This window comes from Myodes glareolus, chromosome 21 (genome assembly GCF_982192425.1).
Source record: "Myodes glareolus chromosome 21, mMyoGla1.1, whole genome shotgun sequence".
Classification (NCBI taxonomy): domain Eukaryota; kingdom Metazoa; phylum Chordata; class Mammalia; order Rodentia; family Cricetidae; genus Myodes; species Myodes glareolus.
In genome coordinates this window covers 24,490,258-24,514,230 of record NC_142046.1, presented here as the reverse complement: position 1 = coordinate 24,514,230, position 23,973 = coordinate 24,490,258, and the positions used below count along the sequence as shown (strand labels likewise).

At 32.6% G+C, this 23,973-nt stretch overlaps 1 protein-coding gene across 2 annotated transcripts in view; it reads left to right on the top strand.

Moving 5' to 3' along the window:
* The window catches only part of Lrp1b (LDL receptor related protein 1B), a 1,858,137-nt gene that overhangs the window by 1,601,688 nt on the left and 232,476 nt on the right, over positions 1 to 23,973 (top strand). For both annotated transcript variants that reach the window (XM_087899923.1, XM_087899922.1), the window contains exons 56-60: positions 3,017 to 3,200; positions 4,607 to 4,692; positions 10,308 to 10,430; positions 12,188 to 12,369; positions 19,179 to 19,378. In XM_087899923.1, coding sequence (XP_087756049.1) covers positions 3,017 to 3,200; positions 4,607 to 4,692; positions 10,308 to 10,430; positions 12,188 to 12,369; positions 19,179 to 19,378 — 775 coding nt within the window. The remainder of the gene's footprint in view (positions 1 to 3,016; positions 3,201 to 4,606; positions 4,693 to 10,307; positions 10,431 to 12,187; positions 12,370 to 19,178; positions 19,379 to 23,973) is intronic.

Below are 23,973 nucleotides of genomic sequence, written 5' to 3'. Positions count from 1 at the left end.
ACATTTAGAGACACTAAAACCTTTAGGCAGAAGATAGAAGACTAGGCTCCTATTCAGCTCTTTTGACCTCAGCTTTTGCATATGTGGGCATGCATACACATGCACACCCAGCATACACGGCACACACTCAGTTTCTTACACACATAAATAAAAAAATTTTAAGAAGTTACTATAATTGATTCAATGTAAATTTTAGAGAGATAATAAGAATAAATTATCATATACTTGGGGAATAAAATATTACCATTATATTGCAAAAGCAAAAGAATAAATATTGTTCAAAAATCCTGCATAACTTTAAAGATACTTTTTGAAAATAACAAGAAAAGCTTGGATAGCTCTATCTCTCTGTTTTCCACAGTCCAGAGTAATTTTTCATAAATCAGAATGTGGAATAATTCCAAATGATGAAAGAAATAAGATGAATTGAGTATTCACAATATTTTCTACAATATTTCAAGTAAAGGTGTGATCACTTTTTACCCTATATCTTTGTAATATATGGAAACAAAATGAACCTTTAATCTTATAAAACTACATACTAGCATCCTAGAATTTCTTACTGTTACATTTTAACAATTCAGATTTAGGATTTTTAAAAAATAAGTTGGTTATTAGATTGAAGAAAAAATACTTTTAAATATTTCACTTTTAAAACATAAACATTTTATACAAATCTGATAATTTTATTTATATAGTAGCATATATAATTATGTATAAACATATATACACACACACTCACTCACACACACAGATATGTGTGTGTTTATATATGTATATATATGTTCTGCCGTTTACCTTCAATGAAATACTTTTCTATAAATTTGATTTGTTGAAGTCATGTGTGTGATAAATGCTTCTGTCAGTATGACACTGACACAATGATTTCAGGAACCACATTTATGCAGAGATTCTCTGAAAAGCATGCAGCCATTCTACAGACCTCAACTTAAAAAATGCTTTGATTCAACATCCCTATGTGTCCAACAGTCAGATTCTGGCTTCCTAACTACATTATCATATGGTCCAATTTCGAGTACTTTTAAGTGATTTCATTTCTCTTTCTAATAAATTCTTTCTTTTATTTTTTTAACTCCTTATTTAAAAAAAGAAGTTGTGAATTGAATGCCACAGGAATTTATTGTGCGTGTCCATGCATGTCTGTACATGCCTGTGAATTCTGACCATGTAATCATGTGTGTCAGTGCTCATGGATGCAGGCGATATGTTCCTTGATCACTCGCTACCATATCTTTTTGCAGATTCCCTCTCTGATTCTCAATTGGTTTTTACATAAATATCAGGGATTCCAAGTAGGCTTCTCCTGTTGCAGATCAGACACTTTACTCACTGACTTTCCTTCCTCTAGTATTTTCCACTTGTATTTTTTTTCAGTATTTCTAGACAGATTTTCTCTGTGTAGTAATTCTGGCTGATATGTAACTCACTTTATGACTTTACAGACCAGGCTGAGGTCAAACACACAGAGATTTATCTGCCTCTGCCTCCCAAATGCAGAGATTAAAGGTGTCACCACTATAATCTGTCTCATCATACATACATTTAAGTGCAGAGTGTAGTGGTGTTTGTGAACATCACAAATTTAGTCTAAGCAGCTGCGCTTGAATCACTAGCTCATGATTCAGGTTGGTTTTTATTGATGGACATTACAATCTCAGTTGAGATATGGAAAGACTGTGAAATCAGACTATTGGTTTTAGAGTATTTCCTCAACTGACAGTGGGTTATAGAGTTTTAAACAATGCATCTCATTGCTGAGCCTTATGATATATATTGATGGAAATTGCAAAAGTTGGAATTTCTAAGGGATTAGGACAGCAGTTCTCAATCTCTGGGTCATGACCTCTTTGAGGGTTGAAGGACCCTTTCTCAGGGGACAGCTAAGGCCATGAAAAAAGCACAAATATTTTCATTATAGATAATAATATTAGCAAAGTTACAGTTATGAAGTAGCAATGAAAATAATTTTAAGGTTGGGGTTCACCATGATGTGAGAAACTGTATGAAATGGTTGAAGCATTAGGAAGGTTTAGACCCACTGGGTTATGGGATTCACTCTTCATACAAATACGGCAACAACACATTTATCTAAATTCTGGACACATTAATTTGCAGGTATCACCTCTTTTCTTGTATATGAATATTTTATATTAAAATATGAATTAATATTATGAACATCTGTCACCTGAATAGTTTCCTAAGATGTACAATGCTCTGCCATCTCCTTCATTCTCAAATAAGTGATGAAGCCCACAAAACATCTATAATTAATAGCTGTAGAAGATTATATTAGCTTTTTCAAAAGTTTGTTCCTAACTCAGTTTTCAATATCCACAAATTCTCTTACTTAAATAGAGTAGATAAAGTTTAATAGAAAGAACATTTAACACAAATTCTCTTACTTAAACACGGAATAGATCAAGTTTAACAACAAGAGCAACAATATTAACAATAAACACTTACCAAGTACACTTTCAGTCCACAGTAAAACTTCTCATGTATTATTCAAAGTTGTTTTGATTTTATTTACATATATAGGAATATATAAGTATATACCTATATGCATTTAACAACAGTTAACTAAAAAAGAGGACATTGATATAAAAGAGATAAGGAATAGTTATACGGAAAAGTTTAGAGAAAGAAAAAGAAGAAGATAAATAATATAATTGTAGTTTAATCTCCAATAATAAAAAATATATGTTAAAAGTAAAAGATCAAATAGAAGTAATGTCTTATGTCTGGATTTTATGATACTCCTTTCTAGCTATTTGGCTTTAGTGGTGCCAATTCATTTCTAATCTTCCCAGATTTGGAAGGTCAGATGCTATTTTAACTTTGCATAATATATGTAATTTTACTAAGCTTATTTGGTAGGTGACAGGATGACTTTCCATTACTTAAGTGTCTTTTAGGTTGAACCTTGCTAAAGTGATAACCAAAACAACAGACAATGACATTGACATCTGTTGGTCATTTTTCTCTCTTTCCGCAGTGCAAGTGCTGGCCTGGATTCCAACTGAAGGATGATGGCAAAACATGTGTGGACATTGATGAATGTTCTTCAGGCTTCCCCTGTAGTCAACAATGCATCAATACATATGGAACCTACAAGTGCCACTGTGCAGAAGGCTATGAAATAAAGCCCAATAACCAAAATGGCTGCAGGTCACTCTCAGGTAGGGAATTGAATTTGCTCATGATCCAAGCCCAGTTACAAAAATGGATTTTGAATTTTATGGCCACTTCTTATTGAATGTATTCCTTATTCCTGTGTCTGGGAAGTCAGAACCCTTCCTTTGGTATTGGAATACTGATACAGTGACTTTGCACACCATGTTTATTCTTCTCTGTTTAAGAGTAGGTTGCATTGCTATATTGGGAAGAACTAAGAGTTTTTAACATGTTGAGATTGCATATACATGGCATAACTCTTCTCTGCATGCTTTCTCTGAGGCACAGACAATTATCACTTTTGCCAAGGTCGAAGACAGTACTGTGACATTTTTCTTCTCTTCTGTATCACATGCAGTTATGCATAAATGCCTACCACAGAGAACTAGAGACCAGTAGTGGTAGTAATAACAGTAAATCTTGCTATATACCGTCATATAAATCATGTAGCTATTTAGAAAATCTTAATCTTCTGTTTAAGCAGTTACACACATCAAAATGACACAAGGCAATATTTGATTGTTAGTGACATAAAAGGGAAATTCTGTCAATCTTAGCTTTTCGATATCATCAAAACAAATAACTTTATTGACTTCACTTAAATAATTTTTCAAATCAATGCATATACAAAACTTTTGAACTGCTTTTCTTTAAGAATTTATTTTGCAAGCTGGTTGGTGGTGGCTCACACCTTTAATCCCAGTGTTTGGGAGGCAGAGGCAGGTAGATCTCTGTGAGTTCAAGGCTAGCCTGGTCTACAAGAGCTAGTTCCAGGACAGGCTCCACATGCTGTCTCAAGAAACAAAACAAAACAAAGCAAAAAAAGAATTTATTTTGCTTCTAAATGAAAACTCAAAGAAAAATTTCATAATATATTGGAGATTAACATGTCTTTATCATGCAAGTTTGTAAATATGAAAATATATAAGATAGTAAGGCATGCCAAAAGAACATTTGTGAAAGTATTATAAATGTACAAAAAATTGAAAATAACAATGAGAAGTGGCAAAATTTAAAGAAAAACAAATATCAAAATCTGGAACTTAAAAATGGTTTATTATCGAGAAGGAATTCCTGACTAAATATCTGAGTCTACTGTAGCTTCTAACACAGCTAAACATTTTCCTTTTCTGAAATTCTCCACAAATACACACAGTAGTAGGTATTTCCTACTACCAAATACATTGTCTAATGTCTAAGAGTCCTGAGAGGAAGAGAGACACATGTTCAATTGTTCACATTTCCTGCTCTGCCTGCTGGGTGTGTGCTATAGACAATATAGGTGTCTTTGGCTGTTTTACTCAGAAAAGAACTATATGTTCATCTATACAGCTGTACACTGAACTGAGAGAAACATAAACAGAAAGTCATGAGTGCAAAATGTCTAATACAGTTTTCTATTTGCTTTTAGATGAAGAACCTTTCTTAATTCTCGCTGATCAACATGAGATAAGAAAAATTAGCACCGATGGCTCCAACTACACACTTCTAAAGCAGGTATGTCACTTCCAGGAGGGCGAGTCAGGGAATTTGCTTCCCCAGAGAGCAGCGAAGTTGTGCACATAGAAAAACTAAGATTTTCAGCGTATGAAGCTCCTATGTGTGATGGAGGAGGGTTATCTGTCTATTGTGTTATTTTCATTGGTCAATAAAGAGACTGCCTTGGCCCTTTGATAGGACGGAAAATTAGGTAGGCGGAGTAAACAGAACAGAATGCTGGGAAGAGGGCAATGGGGCAGAAGCCATGGAGCCAGCCACCAGGTCAGACATGCTGAATCTTTTCCTGTAAGCCACCACCTCGTGGTGCTACACAGATTATTAGAAATGGTTTAATATCAAGATATGAGAGTTAGTCAGTAACTAACTCTCTAGAGATAATGGGCCAGGCAGTGCTTAAATGAATACAATTTATGTGTTGTTATTTCTGGGACTAAGCTAGCCGTGTGGGAGCCGGGTGAGGCGAAAAGCAGGCCTACCCACAGCCCCTCACTACATATGTGCATGTTTGTAGACAAAAACTTACCATCACTGTTTTGACAATGCTTAGCAACGTGTCCCAACTTACTGTATGATGCTGTGTGGAAGAATGGGAAGATGGCAGAGCATAGTTCAGGCTGAGAATTTTGTTAGAAATGCTGTGTTACAAGTGGATGGCATATTAGAAGTGGCACAGTGTTCTCTAGAATTATTTTATATTCTGCCCAAACTGCTGTGCATACTACCAAATTCTGGATACTTCTTCGTTCTGGAAAATAAATAAGATTGAGATATTTTTACTACTAATTTAAACAATCTAGTTTTTATACTGCACTTTGTCAGTTTAAGGCGAGATAATTAAACATCCTATTTATAAACTCAGCTAACAAAAGCATTGAATATATAGTCACCATTTTTGTGACAATTTCTTGTTTTTTCCACAAAGCCTTGTAGTTCAAGACTCTTAAAAATGTTTCTTTCTGTTGTCTTTAGTGACTAATATGATTTTTAGATTTTTAGTAATATAAAAAGATTTTCCTCTATGTAACTTATAAACCATATGACATAGTAGGAACATTTCAGTATAGACTTTGCTCCTGTTCACACCTTTACTACTGCCAATCATGAAACCTGAGTGAAATGGACTTCAGATGCTTCCTTGAGGAAAATTTATAGAAATATCAAAGAAATGGGTATATTAAAAGTTCATAACAGCCCAATGTCTATGTGGAAATTGCCTGTTTGTGGTGACTACAGAGTGAGGAAGCAGGCACTAAGGCTAAATAAAACCTTAGCATCTGACCTGGCCCAAGGGTTTCTTGAAATACATAATTTTTGTTGAGCATCATTAATTCATCATAACATTATAAAATTTGAAGTATTCCCAGGAACATAATAATCCCCACCCCATTTGGAGATAGTACCTAAAGATACAGGAAAAGGATGAGTAATTATCTCTTGATACTCTGTTCAAATAAATGAAAATATAGGATCTTCAACTGAACTTTTGTATTTTTTATATACATGTTTAGGAAGAATGATTTTTCTAGTATTTTCAATTTTACTGTTTTAATTGTAGTCAATAATAATCTCACACAATTGTGTTATGTAAATTATAATGAAGGGTAGAATGTTTTCTTAGCATAAATACTGTGAAATATAATTGTTAAAGGCAAGTTATAATGTACATTCACATGCCACATTTAGAAATATACTTTAATAACATGTATAGTTGAAATGAAAACTAGTCAAGTTGCTTTCCAATATGAAATCCAGTTTGGTTCTAACAGTGCCTTTATTCCAGCAAAATTGTATAAAGAAACAACATGCAATTTCCTAAATTAATCATCTTGAAACAAAGGGCACAAAACGTCACCTACAGAAATGATAAAGGCAAACAGAACTTTGATGAAACCAATTTTCAACTCTGGAGACATAAGGATGACCTGAGTTTTCAGACCTTATTTTTGCAGCACCTCTGGCTGCTTTAAAGTTCTTTGCATATGATTCTACAGAGAGAGCACTGTACTGTCCAGTGAGCATTAAGTGACGACTGCAGATAATGGGTTACCTCGGCTGGACTGAAAATGCTTCATTTCCTCTGTATTGGCAGTTTTTATTTATTATACTGGATTTGCTAATTTTGGATCTGAACTGTGATTATTTAAATGAATCACTGTTAAAAACATAGAGGACAATGACCAAGAATTACAGATAATTCCTTGCTAAAGTTAGAGGCAAATTTGTATGTTCTCCTTACAAAATTCTCCATGCAGCCATATGAACTTTTAAACCATCACAAAATCCTAGTTCACATACATTATTCTACTGAAGAGAAGAAACATTTGAATAAAAACAAGTTTCAGATTACTGACATGAATTTATTAATCTGTCTAAGAAGTAGTCTTAAGAATATGAACATGATTTTTTAAGATTTTGACTTTTCATGGTCACTTCAGATATGTTCAGTGAGTTTAATTAAACCATTCTCTAATTTCTAGCTGGTGCTCACATAATTAATGTTAACTCATTTTAGTTTTTGTTGTCATTTGTAACTAGCAGTGTAGACAAGAATGGATTTGCTTTTATTCCTTGGAGCTTAGTGAAGACTTGAATGGAGTGATTATTTTACCACCTGGTATTTCTTAGTTTATGTATGACCAATGACATGTGATTTTGTGGGTACTGGCCTCCATTTTCATAGTTTGAAGACAAAGTGAAAGGAAGCTGCCTGTGTTAATTCTCATTATGCCTAGGAGTTGAACCTGTGACATTTATATTATTAATAATAGAGTTAAATAAATCTTCATGAAAAAGAAATCGAAAGAAAACAATTTTTTTCCTTACTTGTATTTCCTGGATGGTATCTATTCACATTCTGCTGTAATTCTTAGAGATTCTTGAGAAGAAGTAAAGTATGAACATTAATTATTTAATCTTGGCTATATTCTTTTAAAGGACTATATGAATCTAAGACAGGATTATTAATACCAAGTTATAAAGTTTTAGAGTAAAAGTGAAAACTGTTGTCAAATTTTAGAATGACCACCGTTGTTAATGCCCCTTACCCCAAACAAAGCCAAATCAGTCAATCTGACTCCCTGGAGGTGGAGACGCTCAACCCTAGTACTGCAACTCATTTAAACTGTGAGATAGACCAACTTTAAGGTGAAGGTTGACGCAGTTAAGCTTCTTAGAGAAATAAAGTTATGGCGAGGATCTCAGGGTTTGTATCAATTATATATAGTACCAATTATCTTCTAATTGGAAATAATTCGTATAAGAACAACCTCTCTGGCCTTTGAATGAAATAAGCCATTCTAGTTCTTACTCACTTTTATTTTTGTTACTTGATACAAAATATATAACCATAGCCCTGAACGGAGAATTTTCCTCTATTTTCTATCAAGTGGAATAAGTAACCAGCTCTTCCTTGGTCAAATGCTCACCATGTAATGCTCCAACTTTTCATTCTAATACGATGCTATCTTGTATAAAATGACACTTGAAATATGAAATGCCATTTCCACATCCTTTCCGATTCATGAGATGAACATCCATGTGTCGCTTAGTACCTTAAGGATACTGTAGCCCACCTAAATTAAATGGCTGTTCTTTTCTAGTTATTCCACATAACATATTATACTAAATCCATATTTCTACTGAATATTAATGTTTTATTTAAAGTCATACGTTTTGGGTTTGTGACATCATTTACAAGAAATATTCATAAACAGATGCTTTTTTCTACTTTAAAAATACGGTGGCTCACAAATTTGGGAAGAATCACCATTCAAAACATGGTTGCAAAATCTCCAAGACACTGCCTTTTAGGGGGTGGAAATTAAAGCAAAGCGGGAGTCACAGACACGGAGTGACTTACATTCGTGTGCATGTGACTTTTTTTCCTGAACCTACCTGTATAGATTATAACAACCCCAATTAATCACAGCATAGGATTTGAATGAAACTCCTGTGAAGCCTAGTTTTCCTTTTTGTCCTGGACAACCTCAAATTCCCCCTACCTGAATGTTTGTATTTCTTGTGTTGGCTTTGGAAATTTTCAAGATAGAAAAAGCTGCTCAGTGAAATACACGTGAGGACAGAGCTGCAATTGGGCTGTCAGTTCTTTATGGGCATCGGAGGTGGTAATAGCATAGTTCATTATTAAAAAAAAAGTCTTGGTTAAAAAGCAAACAATTATGGTTCTTTTGATGATTCTGCTATAGGATTCCAACTCATTATTTTGATTCATTTTATCTTCTTGGGTTTTACTTATCTTAACTTTGAAATTAGCCAACAAATGATTTCAGTATGACATTTTCTACTTATTTTTTCTTATTCATATCCTTCCCCTACTTCTCTCCCCTGTCGCCCTGTTTTTGTTTTTCTTCTACTCCATTTCTGTTTCACTTGACCTTCTACTTACAGTTAGAATAAAACAAATAAATAAAAGAGGAGAGTTCCAGGATTTTAGAAAAGAGGCTGGAATGAGATCACCCTTTAAAGAAGCATTGTTAGGAGAATGTTGCAAAGCCTGGACAGCCGTAATGAAGTCACGAATTAGGAGAACATTAGAAAAGATCATATCTATGTTCAGCATAATGGGGGGATGGAAGAAAGAGAAAGACTCACCAATTTTGGAGAAGAAATGGTTTTTCTGACTTTTATAGGACTTTAGGTTTGTGAATTGGATTAGGGGTTATTGTTAGAACTGCTTACAGCATTTATAATCTTACTTCAGTGAATAAAGGAGCCATCTTCCCTATCTCCTCACCAGTCTTTCCTGTTATATTTCCTTTTAACACTTTTGATTTATCTTTTATTTGCATTATTCATGCATTATAGTTTGACCACATTCTTTCCTATCCCAAAATCGTTCATATTCTCCAGGTCTCCTTAACAACCTAACCTCAAGTTCTGCCTCTTTCTCTTTAAATAAATAGATGAATAAATAAATATCATGACACACAAACAAATGCACAGCTCAAATCAAGCATAATTTGCACAAAAAGAGTGTATTTCATTTTCTGGTAACCATCTATTCATGGACATGGGGCCTTCCCCAGAGTATTGGTGATAAACCCAATGATATTTCATTATTAGAGAAAGCTGATTTTTCTTCTCCCAACAGGTATCACTTGCAAGGAACTCTTTTGTTGGGGTAAAATTTATGACCATTCCTGTTCCCAGTGCTCTAATTTTGTATATTTTGTGCCTGAAACGTTCATATGCTCTCTTGATATCTTATTTCCCCTATCAGTTTCAATAGTTTCATCTTGTATTAAGACCTTTGATCCTACTTGAGTTTGGAAGCAGGCAGAGACATGAATTTCAAGCTATAATATCTCCTTAAAAAGTCTTTTGTTTTTTTTACATTGTTGGCATTTATTTAAAAGATTGCAAATATTGGGTAACTTTTGCTTTTTTTTAGGATTTTATTTTTAAATGGATAATCTTTCTTTTAAATGTGTTGTATGAAGAAATTTCAAACATACTATGTCCTTAAAATATCTGTCACAAATGTTATAGTAATATGCAAGTAATATGCAATATTTAAAGAAAGATGATTATTTCTCTGGATTCTAAACACTAGAAATAATACTAATAGAATGTGTACTTCATCTCACTTTTAGGGATTAAACAATGTTATTGCAATCGACTTTGATTATAGAGAAGAATTTATATATTGGATTGATTCTAGCAGACCCAATGGAAGTCGGATAAACAGAATGTGTCTAAATGGAAGTGATACCAAGGTAGCTTCACATTACATAAATGGGATTATTGAATACTTCTTTGGTAATATTGACAAAGTTATAAAATCTTATTTGATAGCAAACAATTTTTTACATAACAAATTAGCTTAAATTCTGTTTTACACTTTTTCTGGGAAAGTTGATAAATATTAAATTTGTAAAATGAGCTATTTTATTTTCAGGTTCTATTTTAATAGCCTTTCTTACAATTAGATAAGATTAATAGTGTAAATAATGGAGCGTAGATAAAATTTTTTAGTGCGGCTAAAATGTACTCAGCATGTATACAACTATGAATGGTTTTATTAGCTCACAACTAAATATATGTCACATTCTAGACATGAGCGATTTGGTACCTCTCAATGATACCCTAAGTTTTAAATAAAATATTAGGTCAGTGTGTGCACTATAAGATAGACTATACAGAAGAATTTGGGTCTTGAGAGACGCCTCAGCTTCTAAGAGCAATTGATATGCACGTAGAAGACCCAGTTTCAGTTCCCAGAAACATCATAAAGTGGCTCACAACTACTTGTAATTACAGTCCCAATGGACCCAAAGCCCTGTCTGGTATTTGTCGATACTGAACATGCAAGTGGTTCACATATATAGACACATGCTGATATGCACACATATTAATAAATATATGATATGATAGATATTTTTTCAAAAGTTTCAAGTAGATAAAACATCAATTATTTTTATGTTTTTGTTTTTAGTTTTTATTGAAACAACTCTTTTGAAACATTAGTGCAATCTTAAAATATATGTATATAGGCTATTGGTTTGTGAGCCAGGGTAGTATCTGAAGCATATGACTGCAGCAGCAGGCTGGCTTCATAGATCAATGGCTGCAATTCAAAGAATGAGCAGACTTTGTTGTTTCATAAAATTTGAAAGTCTGCATAAAATCTTTGAATCTTGCAGTGTTCAAACTCAATCATGGTTTTTCTCACAAGAACTGTTTTATTAATGGTTACTTTTATATTTTGAAGACACCTGAGTTTTTTTTTAACCTCTATCTCTATCACCTTCCAATTCTTATTCTATTGTTACTTTAAACAACGTTGTATTGTGAATTTAAAAAAAATCATCCCTTTTCCACAGAATAAAACTGTTCACTGACATTCATCGAACAGTCAACAATGTCAGTTTTCAAATATGGAACGGGGCAGGCAAAAGAAGCAAGTATGTCTTGCAGTCAAAGCATTAGGGCAGCATCATGGCTGTTTCAAACCTTCTTGTTTCACGCTCATTACCACTGGCTGTTTAGAGAAAGGATGATTCCAAAACTCTATTTCTACTTGGCTGTGTTTAAATACAGGGTGCACTGCTGTCTTACGCTACTGCTGTATAGGGCAGGGGGATTTAGGAGAGTGGGGAGAATATTACCAAAGCCATGACAGCATCGTTTAAGTAAACATTAATAATTGTTTGTGTGTGTATATGTAATAGAACATTTTTCCCAGAGTTTGAGAGGATGAACTCTAGTAAAGTGAAGTTATCAACTGAGCATCTACTTGTTTGTGGGGGGTTATGTTTTTCTTTAAATGCATGTTACCTCTGAAAGCCTAAATACACATTGGGTAATGTCTTCTAAATAAGTAATGTGTTGTGGTAAATTGTTCTCTTCTTTATCTAAATTTAATTTCTTCAGTTTAAATAGAGTTCTGTATCTCAGTAAAAATCAAAAAACAATTGTCCATTCTTATTGAAGCCATTTATGCGATTAACCTTCTTAATTCTTATTTTGTTAGGTAGTGCATAACACTGCTGTTCCAAATGCGCTTGCTGTTGACTGGATTGGAAAAAACCTTTATTGGTCTGACACAGAGAAAAGGATAATTGAAGTCTCCAAACTCAGTGGCTTGTACCCTACTGTACTTGTTAGCAAAAGGCTGAAGTTTCCCAGGGACCTGTGTTTAGATCCTCGAGCCGGGTTTGTAGAACTGTCAAAAATCTTAATGCTTTAGACTATACCCATTGTATTAATTCTCTAGGCCTAATAGCATCAACATTAAAGTAATATATGAATTGGTAGACCCTTTTCCATTTGAGCCAATTAAATATGGTTATAGCATTAAAGCGATGAAATTAAAAGCTATTTCAAAATGTCTGCTTTCTAAGAATTTGAACAAGGTTACTTTTTTCTAAACAATTAAATCACTAACAAGAAAAAAGATCTAGCTGATGTTGATGCCTCAAATTGTGAAAAAAAGGTAAGATAGACAACTCAAAATATGGGTTTCAGTGTTAATGTGGTCAAAGCTATAAACAGCGTAAACATTGCTCTTAAGCAGCAGACATAATTGGTGTCCATAGATAGTAAAGGCTATTGCATCATCAAATGCATTCAAGAAGAAAATCAGAGGGCCATGTGAAAGGGTGGGACTAGAGCATGAGAATAAAGAATGTTTTGCATGCATTTCTGACCAGCATGTTTTACCCATTAATACATCAAAACTGTATGGTGTGTGGTGAAAATCTATAGATTATGAATATCTTTATTCACTTCCAATTATGTTATTTTGATAGATATTGAATGCAGTTCTTCACATTTTACACTATAATGTAGCATAAATACATGCTCAAATTTACTTCTATAGAATCTCAATCTACTTAGCATGCTTGTTAAAATAACAAATCTAGAAAATGCTGGTTGTGGTAAAAATAGAACACCTTCACAGTAGCCAGCTGAGGACTAGTGTAGCACTTTAAATTTACTATACAAAATGTGCTTTTCCAATTAAATTCATTTGTCACACTTTAGCCACCATTAGATTTTGGTTATTGCTAATAAAGTCTCTCTTTGGTTTTTTTGTGTCTCTTGTTTATATCATGAAAATGATTATGTCACAACATATTTTATAGCATAATTTTAAACATTAATCTGGCTGGACTATATAAAATCAGACAATATTTGCATTTTTTGCTGTTTCCAAGGGAGCGTACACATTTCAACTTTTCACTATATAGTTCCGTAATTATTTTATATATATACTAAATATCTTATTTACTATACTGACAAAATGTCAAAACAATTGTAACCAAAACAATTATATGTGAGTGCTTTTAATATGTGTTTCAGTAAATATTGATCAGATATTCTAAAGTAAGCCTCCATATGTATTCATTTATAAGTTTTTGGAATATTTGAGTGTTTTGTCATTTATCAGAAATGTTTTATTTGAATGTTTGGTCCATTGTACTTCTTAAAAACTCAATTAATCTGATATGGCTTCTTATATGCCATTAAAATCCTTTACCTCTAATGAAAAAAGCATTGCCTATTTATAAACATAAATATTATTTCTGAATTTTCTGTTTGTGAAGTAAAGACTGCTCTAAGCCCAGTGAGTAGAGCTGATCAAGCTATGGGTTTTATTTTTTCCAGGATACAGTTATTACCCCATAAACTCGAGGCAGTCTTCAGTTATCATCAACATAAACCCATCATTAAATATATCAATTAAATAGTAAAGGATAAATTATTGTGGATGCTACAAAATACTCCTTTGATTCCATTTTTGATAGTATTCGTATTCTAGTACATGTATGCCATTTTATAACCAAAGAAATAGATAAAATTAGATCTTTTATGGTAAAAGCCACCTATTTTAATAGCTACAATTCAACACTGCCATTTTTAACACTGCTTTCTGGTTCCCCAGAGCGAGGCAATAAGAGATCTAGATTTTTGCAGCAGTAAAAAGAACTTCATGCAGAGAATGCCATATATAATTCCAGTATAAAATGTAGGATGGTCCAAATTCAGAGATGCCATCTAAATGTATGAATTTTTTTTAAATAAAAATAGCTAAGTCATTCCACATCATATGTGACATAATTATAAGTCAAGACTCGATGGAGTCATTGATCTGTTTAATGCTATGAAACAACCAAAATTTGAAGAGACAGTGGGACTTTAATTCAGTTTCCAGACTCTGGTCCCATAATTTTTCTACTGCATCACATTAAAGTTGTAAGCACCAAAATGACCACCATGGCATGAGAGTGTTTTTTCCAGGAAACACTCAAACAAATGGAAAAAAGCTTGCAGCACACAAGTCCTAAATTCTCCCATTTGAAAAGTGAAACTTTCTTTAATAAAAGAAGGAGTCTACATGATGAATTTGTAATACACTACCTAAATCATTAGAAGCACACCTTATTGTTTGAAGTGCTGTGTCTCAAACACACAATCCAGAAGTATTCCAGTAAGCTGTGCCTTAGTCCCATATATTATGTCTGAAGATATATTTTGCTTATTTTTTCCTAATTTATTAACTATCTGCTTAAATAATAATAGCATGTGTCATTCTGATTTTGAAATACATGAGCACATGTTAAAAAATTTTGTCTATATCCGTTATTGCCTATAAATGTGATGACAAAGCAAATCACTCTGTAAAGATATTTATATTTATACACTTCAGCTTATGCCAGTCCTTCCAAGAATATGGGAAATATAGGAAAAGACATACAAAGAGGAAGCATGCATGGCTTGTTGCCCTAATAGGATGAGAAATTCCATTTATCTTATGTTTATCCTGTTCTAATAATATACATTTTTTGAAGAACATCAGAAACAGTTTTTCCTATGTGAGGTATTTTATAAATGTGTCCAAGTGGACACTAAATACTGAAAACAAGATTATAGAACTGTCTTTCATTATAATGCCTTAAATTTCCATCTAGAAGTGAATAAGTTTAGCTTAAAGACTATGGTATATCCACTGTTTCTGATAGACACATTGTGGAGCCAGGCAATAAACAGGAAACTGAACATACACAAGACTGTGGGGTCATAGCTCTAGGGACGTGAATCCATTCCTCTGCAAAAGCAAATATGCAGTTGAACTGTAAATGACCTGCATGTTTCAAAGGAAGCTATCATAAAGGAGGGATGCTTGCTGTGAGGAAATGAGAGGCCAGGATAAAAATTTAATTTCTAATTTTGTGTGCAAAGCAAATAAACATACCTTCAGACTTTGCAGTTACACTAAAGCACTCCTCTCATTAATTTTAAAATTACAGTATATTTTTATTTTATTTAGGCATAATCCACAAGAAACAAACACACATGATTATTTCAATGGTTCAGATTTACAGTTAAATTCAGGAGAAAGATGTCTCTCTGATTTTCTTACTTTAATTCTGAGAAAATAAGACATCTCTGATGCTCATAATTTAATTTATTTCAAACCACCACTTCTTTAAGAGCACAGAATCTGTTCTTATGGTTCTTATGGTTACAAGCAGATATTCTTTTGAATATTTATACATGGTTGTAATTATGTAGTAGGTACCATTAGGGCTATGACTTTTCTTATCATGTCTTAGACAAATACTGTATATTACCTGTCAAAATTTTAAGCTCTAAATATTTTCATTGAACAATTAATTGTCATATTATTTATTATGAACAAATGATCCACAAAGGTAATTATTTAGGAGTTCTATTTTGAAGGAAAAACACCTATTTTGCTTATAGAAGACTCACTATCAAATTTGAAACATACATGTATACCAAATCATTCTTATATAGTCAAAGGAGAAGATTCTGTTACTTCATAAGGTAACAGGAGATCCTCTTTGGAGCATTCACAGTGTCATGGTACCTTTCTTGAATATAGATTTTTAAAAATATTGTTCCATTTAATGAGTACTTTATTTAGAAAGTAAAGTGATAATATACATGAAATTCAGGAGCATAGTATATTTGCACAGGTATAATCTAATATAGCTAGTATCCTAATGAGTGAGTATTATTAAACCAAAGGAATATTAATTCACACAGGCCATATGTGAGGTGTAGAATAATTAGATAATATTGCTGAATAAATATTGCTTATTTATCTAAATTTATTATTATCTAAATAATAAATTATCTAAATTTGCTTTAAGTATTAGCACCTACACTTTTCATTATGGCCTTATAAAAATAAGTTGCTATTGATTTTTTTCAACATTTTATAAACTTTAGGCTCATAAAGATTAATTAAATCTAGGTTACAAAGTCATGGGAAGACTTGGAATTGGAACGAAAGCAACCTGTTTCTAAGGTTTGCTTCCTTAAGACTCCACATACCACGTCTTTGAGAATATGCCAGCTTGCATCCTACAGGAGACCAGAGTCTCTCCTTATTCTAATTACACCACAATCATGAAAGACTAGCCAATTATCATATATAATATATTATGCTGTGCCTCAAATGACCAGGCCTGGAAAAGAAAGTGCAATCCTTGTGACACAATTACAACCAGCAACTAAGTCTCGCTGTGTTCTAAAATCTGAAAGAAAAAGCTACATTTCATGAGGAATTTCAAAGCTAATTAAAGATTAGTTTCAGGTTAAAGCAAGCCCAAATTTTGTTAAAAATTCCTCAAATAGCCATGCACTCACTTTAATGTATTTATAAAATACTTTTGTCAATATTTTTATGTTCACAAGTACTAATTTCACTTGGGCAGCCATTTAGGCAAACATACTTTCATATTCTTCCATACTCTCCACCAGTACTTAGAAATATCTGCTACATACGCTATCATCAAGGGAAATTTCATTTCAGTATAGTCTTCCATCCACTTAAGTAGAGCAGTAAGGTGTGTTAGACCTTTTCTGTCACTGACTGTAAGAGAAGAGCTTTCTGATTTTGAGTCAAGCAACCCTATATCATCATGTATTGTTCAATTATGCTGTAATAAAGCAACAATGTTTTTGTTGACTGTTTGTATTCTAATACTATAAACTGCTAAAGAAATAGATATCATTGTCTCTTGGTGCCTAACAACAGCAGAGATATTTTCATTGCCCTCTTAAAGCCCTGAATTATCAGGTAGAACAGTTATGTTCTGAAGTGTGCTTCAACAAAAATATGGGTTTTACAAAACATTTCTCAACCATACCTCTTCAGATCTAACATGGAAATAGAAACTAACCATAATCAAGAAATAAATTGGGGAACGTAGAAGAAACAATATGAATTACATGTTCACAGACATATCTTTTAATTAAAGAAGCACATGTAAAACAAATAACATAATGAAAGCCCTGAAGCAATAACTTGAAATTATAATGAGGAACTGACACAGACTGAGTCCACACATTTCAATAGCAATAAATGACTAAAATAAAATATTTAGTCCCTTTAGTTAAGGAGGACTTAGTGTTCAGAAATTTCAGATGTTGGACACTTAAGAGCTTTCGAAAGCAATATTGAACAGAAATTGACTTTAATGATGTAGCCATTTTGATTCTACTTGACAACCTATTGATGATTGTGCAAATCAGGTCTGGAGTGAGAAATCAAAAATGAAGCTAAAGTTTAGAATGATGTTTCTATGAATTTAGGGCATTCGAAATACATAATTTTGTTAGGAATTTCAAAATCATGCCTTTCACATGCAATCATTTTCAGAATTTTTGCTGATTGCATTTGTGTTTAATATCCTGGTTTTAAGATATTTTAAGTGTTACTATAACTGTATATATCCACATGTTCCTGATTAAATAGAAATACATAGTCTATCTATTTTAAACCATTCTTGATTTAGCACAAAAATTATCGAAATGGTGCTTAATATTTTATGAAATAATGCATAAGCACAAGTAAATTAACTGATATGAATGAGTATAAAAACCCTACAGGAGCATATCATATTTAGCAGGAAAGGTGAATTTCAATACTCCCAAATACAGTGTTAATAGTACATGGGGGAGAACACTGCTTTATTGAATCAAGGTGAACTGCTAGTCACTGTGACTTCTTTTTGGTCAATTTCTTACTTCACATGTATCTCCATTAGTTCATTAGAAAGCATTAGAAGTAAGAAAACCTCTAGAAAAACCCAGTGTATTAATAAACTTCAAGTTTTGATGAGTAAAGGACATAAAGGATACACTAACTCAAATCTTCAGTTGATGGGATTTTCTAAGTCAAGTCAAATTAGTTTAAATACAGCAGAATTTCTTGGTAATGTGTTGCCTGTGTATTTTGCATTTCACATGATGCAGAATTAACATTTAACTCAAGCTGATTAGTGTAAAATCAAGAGTATCAAGATAAATTTTACTTTTCTGCTCCCATTCCTATTACTGTCACAGATCTTCTGGTATCATAATTTGCATATGCTATGAGGTAGGAAGCTCTATGAAGGCACTGACTAGATACACTGCCAAACAAATACTGTGGGCTCTTATAGGCTTGAAATATAGCTGCTTTGAGAAGCAATCTACTTGATTTTAATTTTTTTGTTTACATTATGTAAATATAAACATTTATACCAGTACAGTGATAATGTTTATTCCAACTAATGAAATAACATCTATAGTTTAAATGGGTAACAAGTCAAAACTGATAATAGAGATATAGAGGCAGATAGATGGAAGATACAATAACTGGTTGTTTTATCCTTCTAATAGTAGAGATGTCTGCCACACTTTGTATTCATTAATTTTATGCTTCTGTGAGTTTGCAGATGTAAAATAAGCTCATAATCTGTGTGTTTGTATATTAACAAGAACATGATGAATGATAAATAAATATCCCAAACAGTGTTATATCATTAATTTGAAAAAAACAAACAATAAAATAAGAGTTTGCACTGAAATCTGCCATGAGTGCTGCAGTTCAGAGATATATCAAGAATTAATTTAGAAACAGTGAAACAAAAAGGTTAAATATTGTGTGATGTTTTACACCAGCAGCTTCTGTCAACGAAATGGCTGTTGATTTTCTTTCCTAGGTATTTGTACTGGATTGACTGTTGTGAGTATCCTCACATTGGCCGTGTCGGAATGGATGGAACCAATCAGAGTGTTGTCATAGAAACCAAGATTTCTAGACCTATGGCACTAACAATCGATTATGTAAACCATAGACTCTACTGGGCTGATGAAAATCACATTGAATTTAGCAACATGGATGGATCTCATAGACACAAAGGTTTGTCTAGGTTATAAACAAGTCAATATTTCCAACTGCAGAAAATATTAATTTAAATATTTCATGAAGCAATTATTTAAGGTCATCTTATATGCATAATATAAGTATATAAATATATATACATACATAATTTTAAAAGTATAAGTTTGTTTAATTGTAAATTGTACTTTTCTACATAAACAAATGGGTGATGGCTTCTAAATTAATATTTACATGTGTCCTCACTGAATTGGAATAGAAAACCCTTGATTGGATATAGTTTTTTATTGTATTATGTCATATTTGAGTTTTCTTTAAGAGGTAAAAACAAGAGCTCGTTCCAGCTCCAAAGCTACAGAGAAACCCTGTCTCGAAAAACCAAAGAAAATAATGTTAAAATTAAGTAAATTTTTAATAAACCAATAAGTAATAATTGAAGATAGTATTAGTACATGATTAAGTGTACAGTTATATATTACAGCAACAACAAACAACCTTCACATCAGAATAACATACAGGAAATATTCATATATGCATATTTCAAAATATTAGATTCAATAAATCATTGTTTTTAATTTCTATAATATATTAGTTCCATAATTATAGCAAATTAGTAAAGGAAATTGATATAAGGAAAAATTAGGAGAAGACAAATGTATACTAAATAGAAATAGATGAAGATGAAATAATTAGAAAGTGGCAGGCATTTGATAGAAAAGCTTCAGTAAAGGAGAGAAATATGGACAAAGTCTATATAGATATAGCAAGCAAGAAATGATTGATGAGAACTCTCAAATGTTGGAAATCCATGTAGAATATTGTTCTGAGTGAAAAATGATATTAACATTGTCCTGACATTTTACAAATCAACATTGCTTTGACTATTTGAAAATTTTGATGTCTAAACATATCAAATACATGCAGTTCAGAGAACCCAGTCCCTGGGTGCAGTCTAATTTAGAGTGATTTCTCATATATCCTTTAAGTGTAGAACAGAATTCAAAAACGAAAGAGAGAAACAGAAAGAAAGTAAAGGAAGATCTTTGTTACTTGTCATGGGAAAGTCTGAAACTGTGTGCTGGCATGAGGTCCTCAAAATTCTGGAGCCATCATAATCAAAGGAAAAAACATAAAATGTCCTAAAGCTTGAGTGTCACTAATTTTAACTAATGCCCTCTATATAAACAATTATGGTTATCTAACAAGCATTGCTGAGAAGTTGTCAGAGCTGCTCCTATACCAGAACACAGAGATTAGTTAAGCATATGCAGCACACTTAAGTGTTGACAGTCTGACTATGACGTTAAGAAACCCCACCAGGGCTCAATTAAAGTAAACAATCAGTCAATGCATAAGTTGCAACTATGATCACAACAAAACCAAATCACAATTATGCTTAGCTTTAAAAATAGTCCCTCTACTCAAAGAATCAAAAGCAAATGTTCATTGCAATCATAAGTGGACATATTCAAAGTTTTATCTGTCCCCATAAATGTTGAGCCTACATATTCACATCTAGAAAATGTACTAAACTTCTGTAAGTATATTAATCTTTGGTAAAATTTATCGTATAGTAAAACACATAAGAGTATTTAATTTGCTCTTATATATTGAAAATATATTATATTATGAAGTGTTTGCCTGTTCTTAAACTGAACTGTGGATATCTGAGTATTAATTATTTATTGGTAAAATACCAGAACTATTAAGAAATATTGACAACATCCTCTGAATATTTTTTTTAAAATATATCATGTATGTTGCTGACTAATCTAAAATATTTAATGTGAAATTAAATTGACATTTACACAGTATCTTGTAGTCACAAGGACAGTGATGACTGTGGGAAGAGATACAATACAGAAGAGTTATGTGGATCCATAATATTTAAAAATGAAATATTTGACTGATAGATTATTCTATCACTGTGTTACTAGGTTTAAAAATGACTTAAAAAACAGTGTCAGGCACAAGTAGGGAGAGAAGTAAGGAGAAAAAAATGTTGTATCAAGAAATATTTTCTGCCAAGGTATCTTCCAGAATGACCACTGAGATCTTTTTTTGAGTGACTCAGCTGCCAATACCATGATACAAGATAGTAATTGCCTGGTACATCCTAATGTAGAATGACTTAACCCTTCATTATGCTGGCTCCACAGCTAGCCAGAGGAAGGTTTCAAGTACTGTACTGGAAAAGATGACTTTGATTGCTCTAGGCATGTGAAGGAAGTGCATATTTGAGATACAAAATGATACAGTTTTATGAATTTGAATGATATTTTTCTTTAACCACCTTTTCCCTTATCATGACAATTGTTATTAATTTTATTTATTTATGTTGTTAAACATGAATCCAAGCTCTTTAGGCAGGGAAAGTTAGTCTAACAAAGAATTGTGAATGATCAACAATGAAAATTTCAGAACCACTTCTTTTCATACACCGAGTTTTAATAATGAGGAATATTAATCTTTAAATTTAACTCTGTTCTTTATAGAGTGCTTGTCCTCCAGATTTTTTCAATTATAAGAATACAGTAATTCTGTATGTGAAGCATTCTTTGTTTGTATATGGCTATTTATTTTTTAGATAGAGTCTCACATATCCCTATTTGGACCCAAACTTGCTAGGTAGCTGAGAATGACCTTGAATTTCAGATGTTAATGTCTCTATCTCCAGATTGCAGACAGACCAACGTGCTGGGTTCTTATGGTGCTAGGGACTCGAGCCCAGGGCTTCACGTGTATTAAGCAAGCACACTATCAACTTAGATATTCTGAATTGTTTTTTATTGTTTGTCCTGTTCATGAACCTCTGAGATTTCTAATCTCTGTGCTTTGAATACGATACAGAAAGCATCCAAAGCACACTTCACTTTCTCCACTCCTTTCTATTTAGACTCCAATGCCCAGCTCGCATTCCTTGGATCTTAACATAGTATTTCATAAGAGTTTAAAATATGTTAATCAAAATGTTGAACTAGAAATGTTAAGATTTAATCTCATGTAGTCATGTGCAGCTATCCTTAATCTAAACACACACGCACACACACACACACACACACACACTCACATGCACCTAAGAATATATTATACAGCATGTTTAGAATGATATTATTTTATAGTATAACACAAGATAAAACATTAATAATATAATTCAGTATAGTAAAATATTATATTGATCTTGGATAATTATATCAGTTTATTTTAAATTACATACTCATTGATTCATCAAAAGGTTTTATTTCTATATTTTGGATTCCAAATCATTTATTCACCCATTCCACAATCACTGACCCTTTGTGAGATGCATAACATTAAACTTTGGAATTGTGAAGATGAACAAGTTTCTGTCTTTAAATCAAAGTTTATTGGGAACACTAGTTTGCAGAAAAAGGTCTGAATGTGAAAACAGAAACAGGCAAAATAAAAGTTTTCAGTGTGGACAGTTCTAGGTTCTTAGAGACTCTACAGGTCTTTATGCATGGGAAAGTATGGATTACACTTCAAACAGAAAAATAGCATGTGCCAAGTATAGCAAAATCTTCAATCAGTGTAACTGTTAGATAATTTGTCCATGCCTGAAAATGATAGAAAATAGATAATGACTGAGATGAACAAGAACAAATTGGTGCCATATTTTGACAAGCCTTATATACTTTGTAATTTGGTAGCCATCTCTTAGGTCATAGGGAACCATTGATGGTGTTTAGTTTATGGAATACTGTTATTAGTTTTGACAGCAGTGTGGAAAATGAATGACCCTGGAAGGGCAACCAATTTAAACACTGTTAAAATATTTCAGGAGAAAATGTTTGAAATGATTCTCACTGGGGGAAAAGGGATACAGTGTCATATTCAATACTAACTCATCTGCTAAATTGAATAAATTAGCAAATATAGCAGTGGAAAGATTAAGCCTGCACATACGAGGTATATAATGAATATTATGTATTTCTCTTACTAAAGGGAAAGTAGTCCTCTGTGTTATAGCTGTTAGATTCCCAAACATTTATGCACTTTTCAAGAATTCAGTACACCAAAGTGAAGTTATTAAATCACAAAACTCTTTTCTGATAATAGATACATTGATTTTAGTAACATAAAACCTTCCGATGTTTATTCTTCTAGCATTCTGAAATGTATGTTAATCTGTAAGTACCTTACTATGAATACCACACAGAAATAATTTTCAAAAATATAAAGTCTTACATATCATACTGTATGAGATAAATTGAAATCCACTTCTTGATTTAGCTTTGAAAGATTGTGTTCTATACCTTCCACAGGGGATCCAAGCACCATGTTCATCTCTCATAAACACATCCATTTAGTTTAGTCCTTCAATGTTCAAGACTGTGGATGCTTCTACGATCATCCAATAAAGTGACATGAGATCCATTTACATTGGTGAAGTTACTTCAGAGGTTAAATATTTAGTCCAAAGTCACAAAGCTCATAATCAAGAGACTCAGAGAGATCTGCCTACTGCCAAAGCTTTAATGCCTTCCTCTCTTCTGTAGACTTCATATTTTAAAAGCATAATGGAAAATTTGGTGTCTTGTTATTACCCAGTGATAGAAAGTATATAAGTGTACACATAGATAAAAATGTGTCTG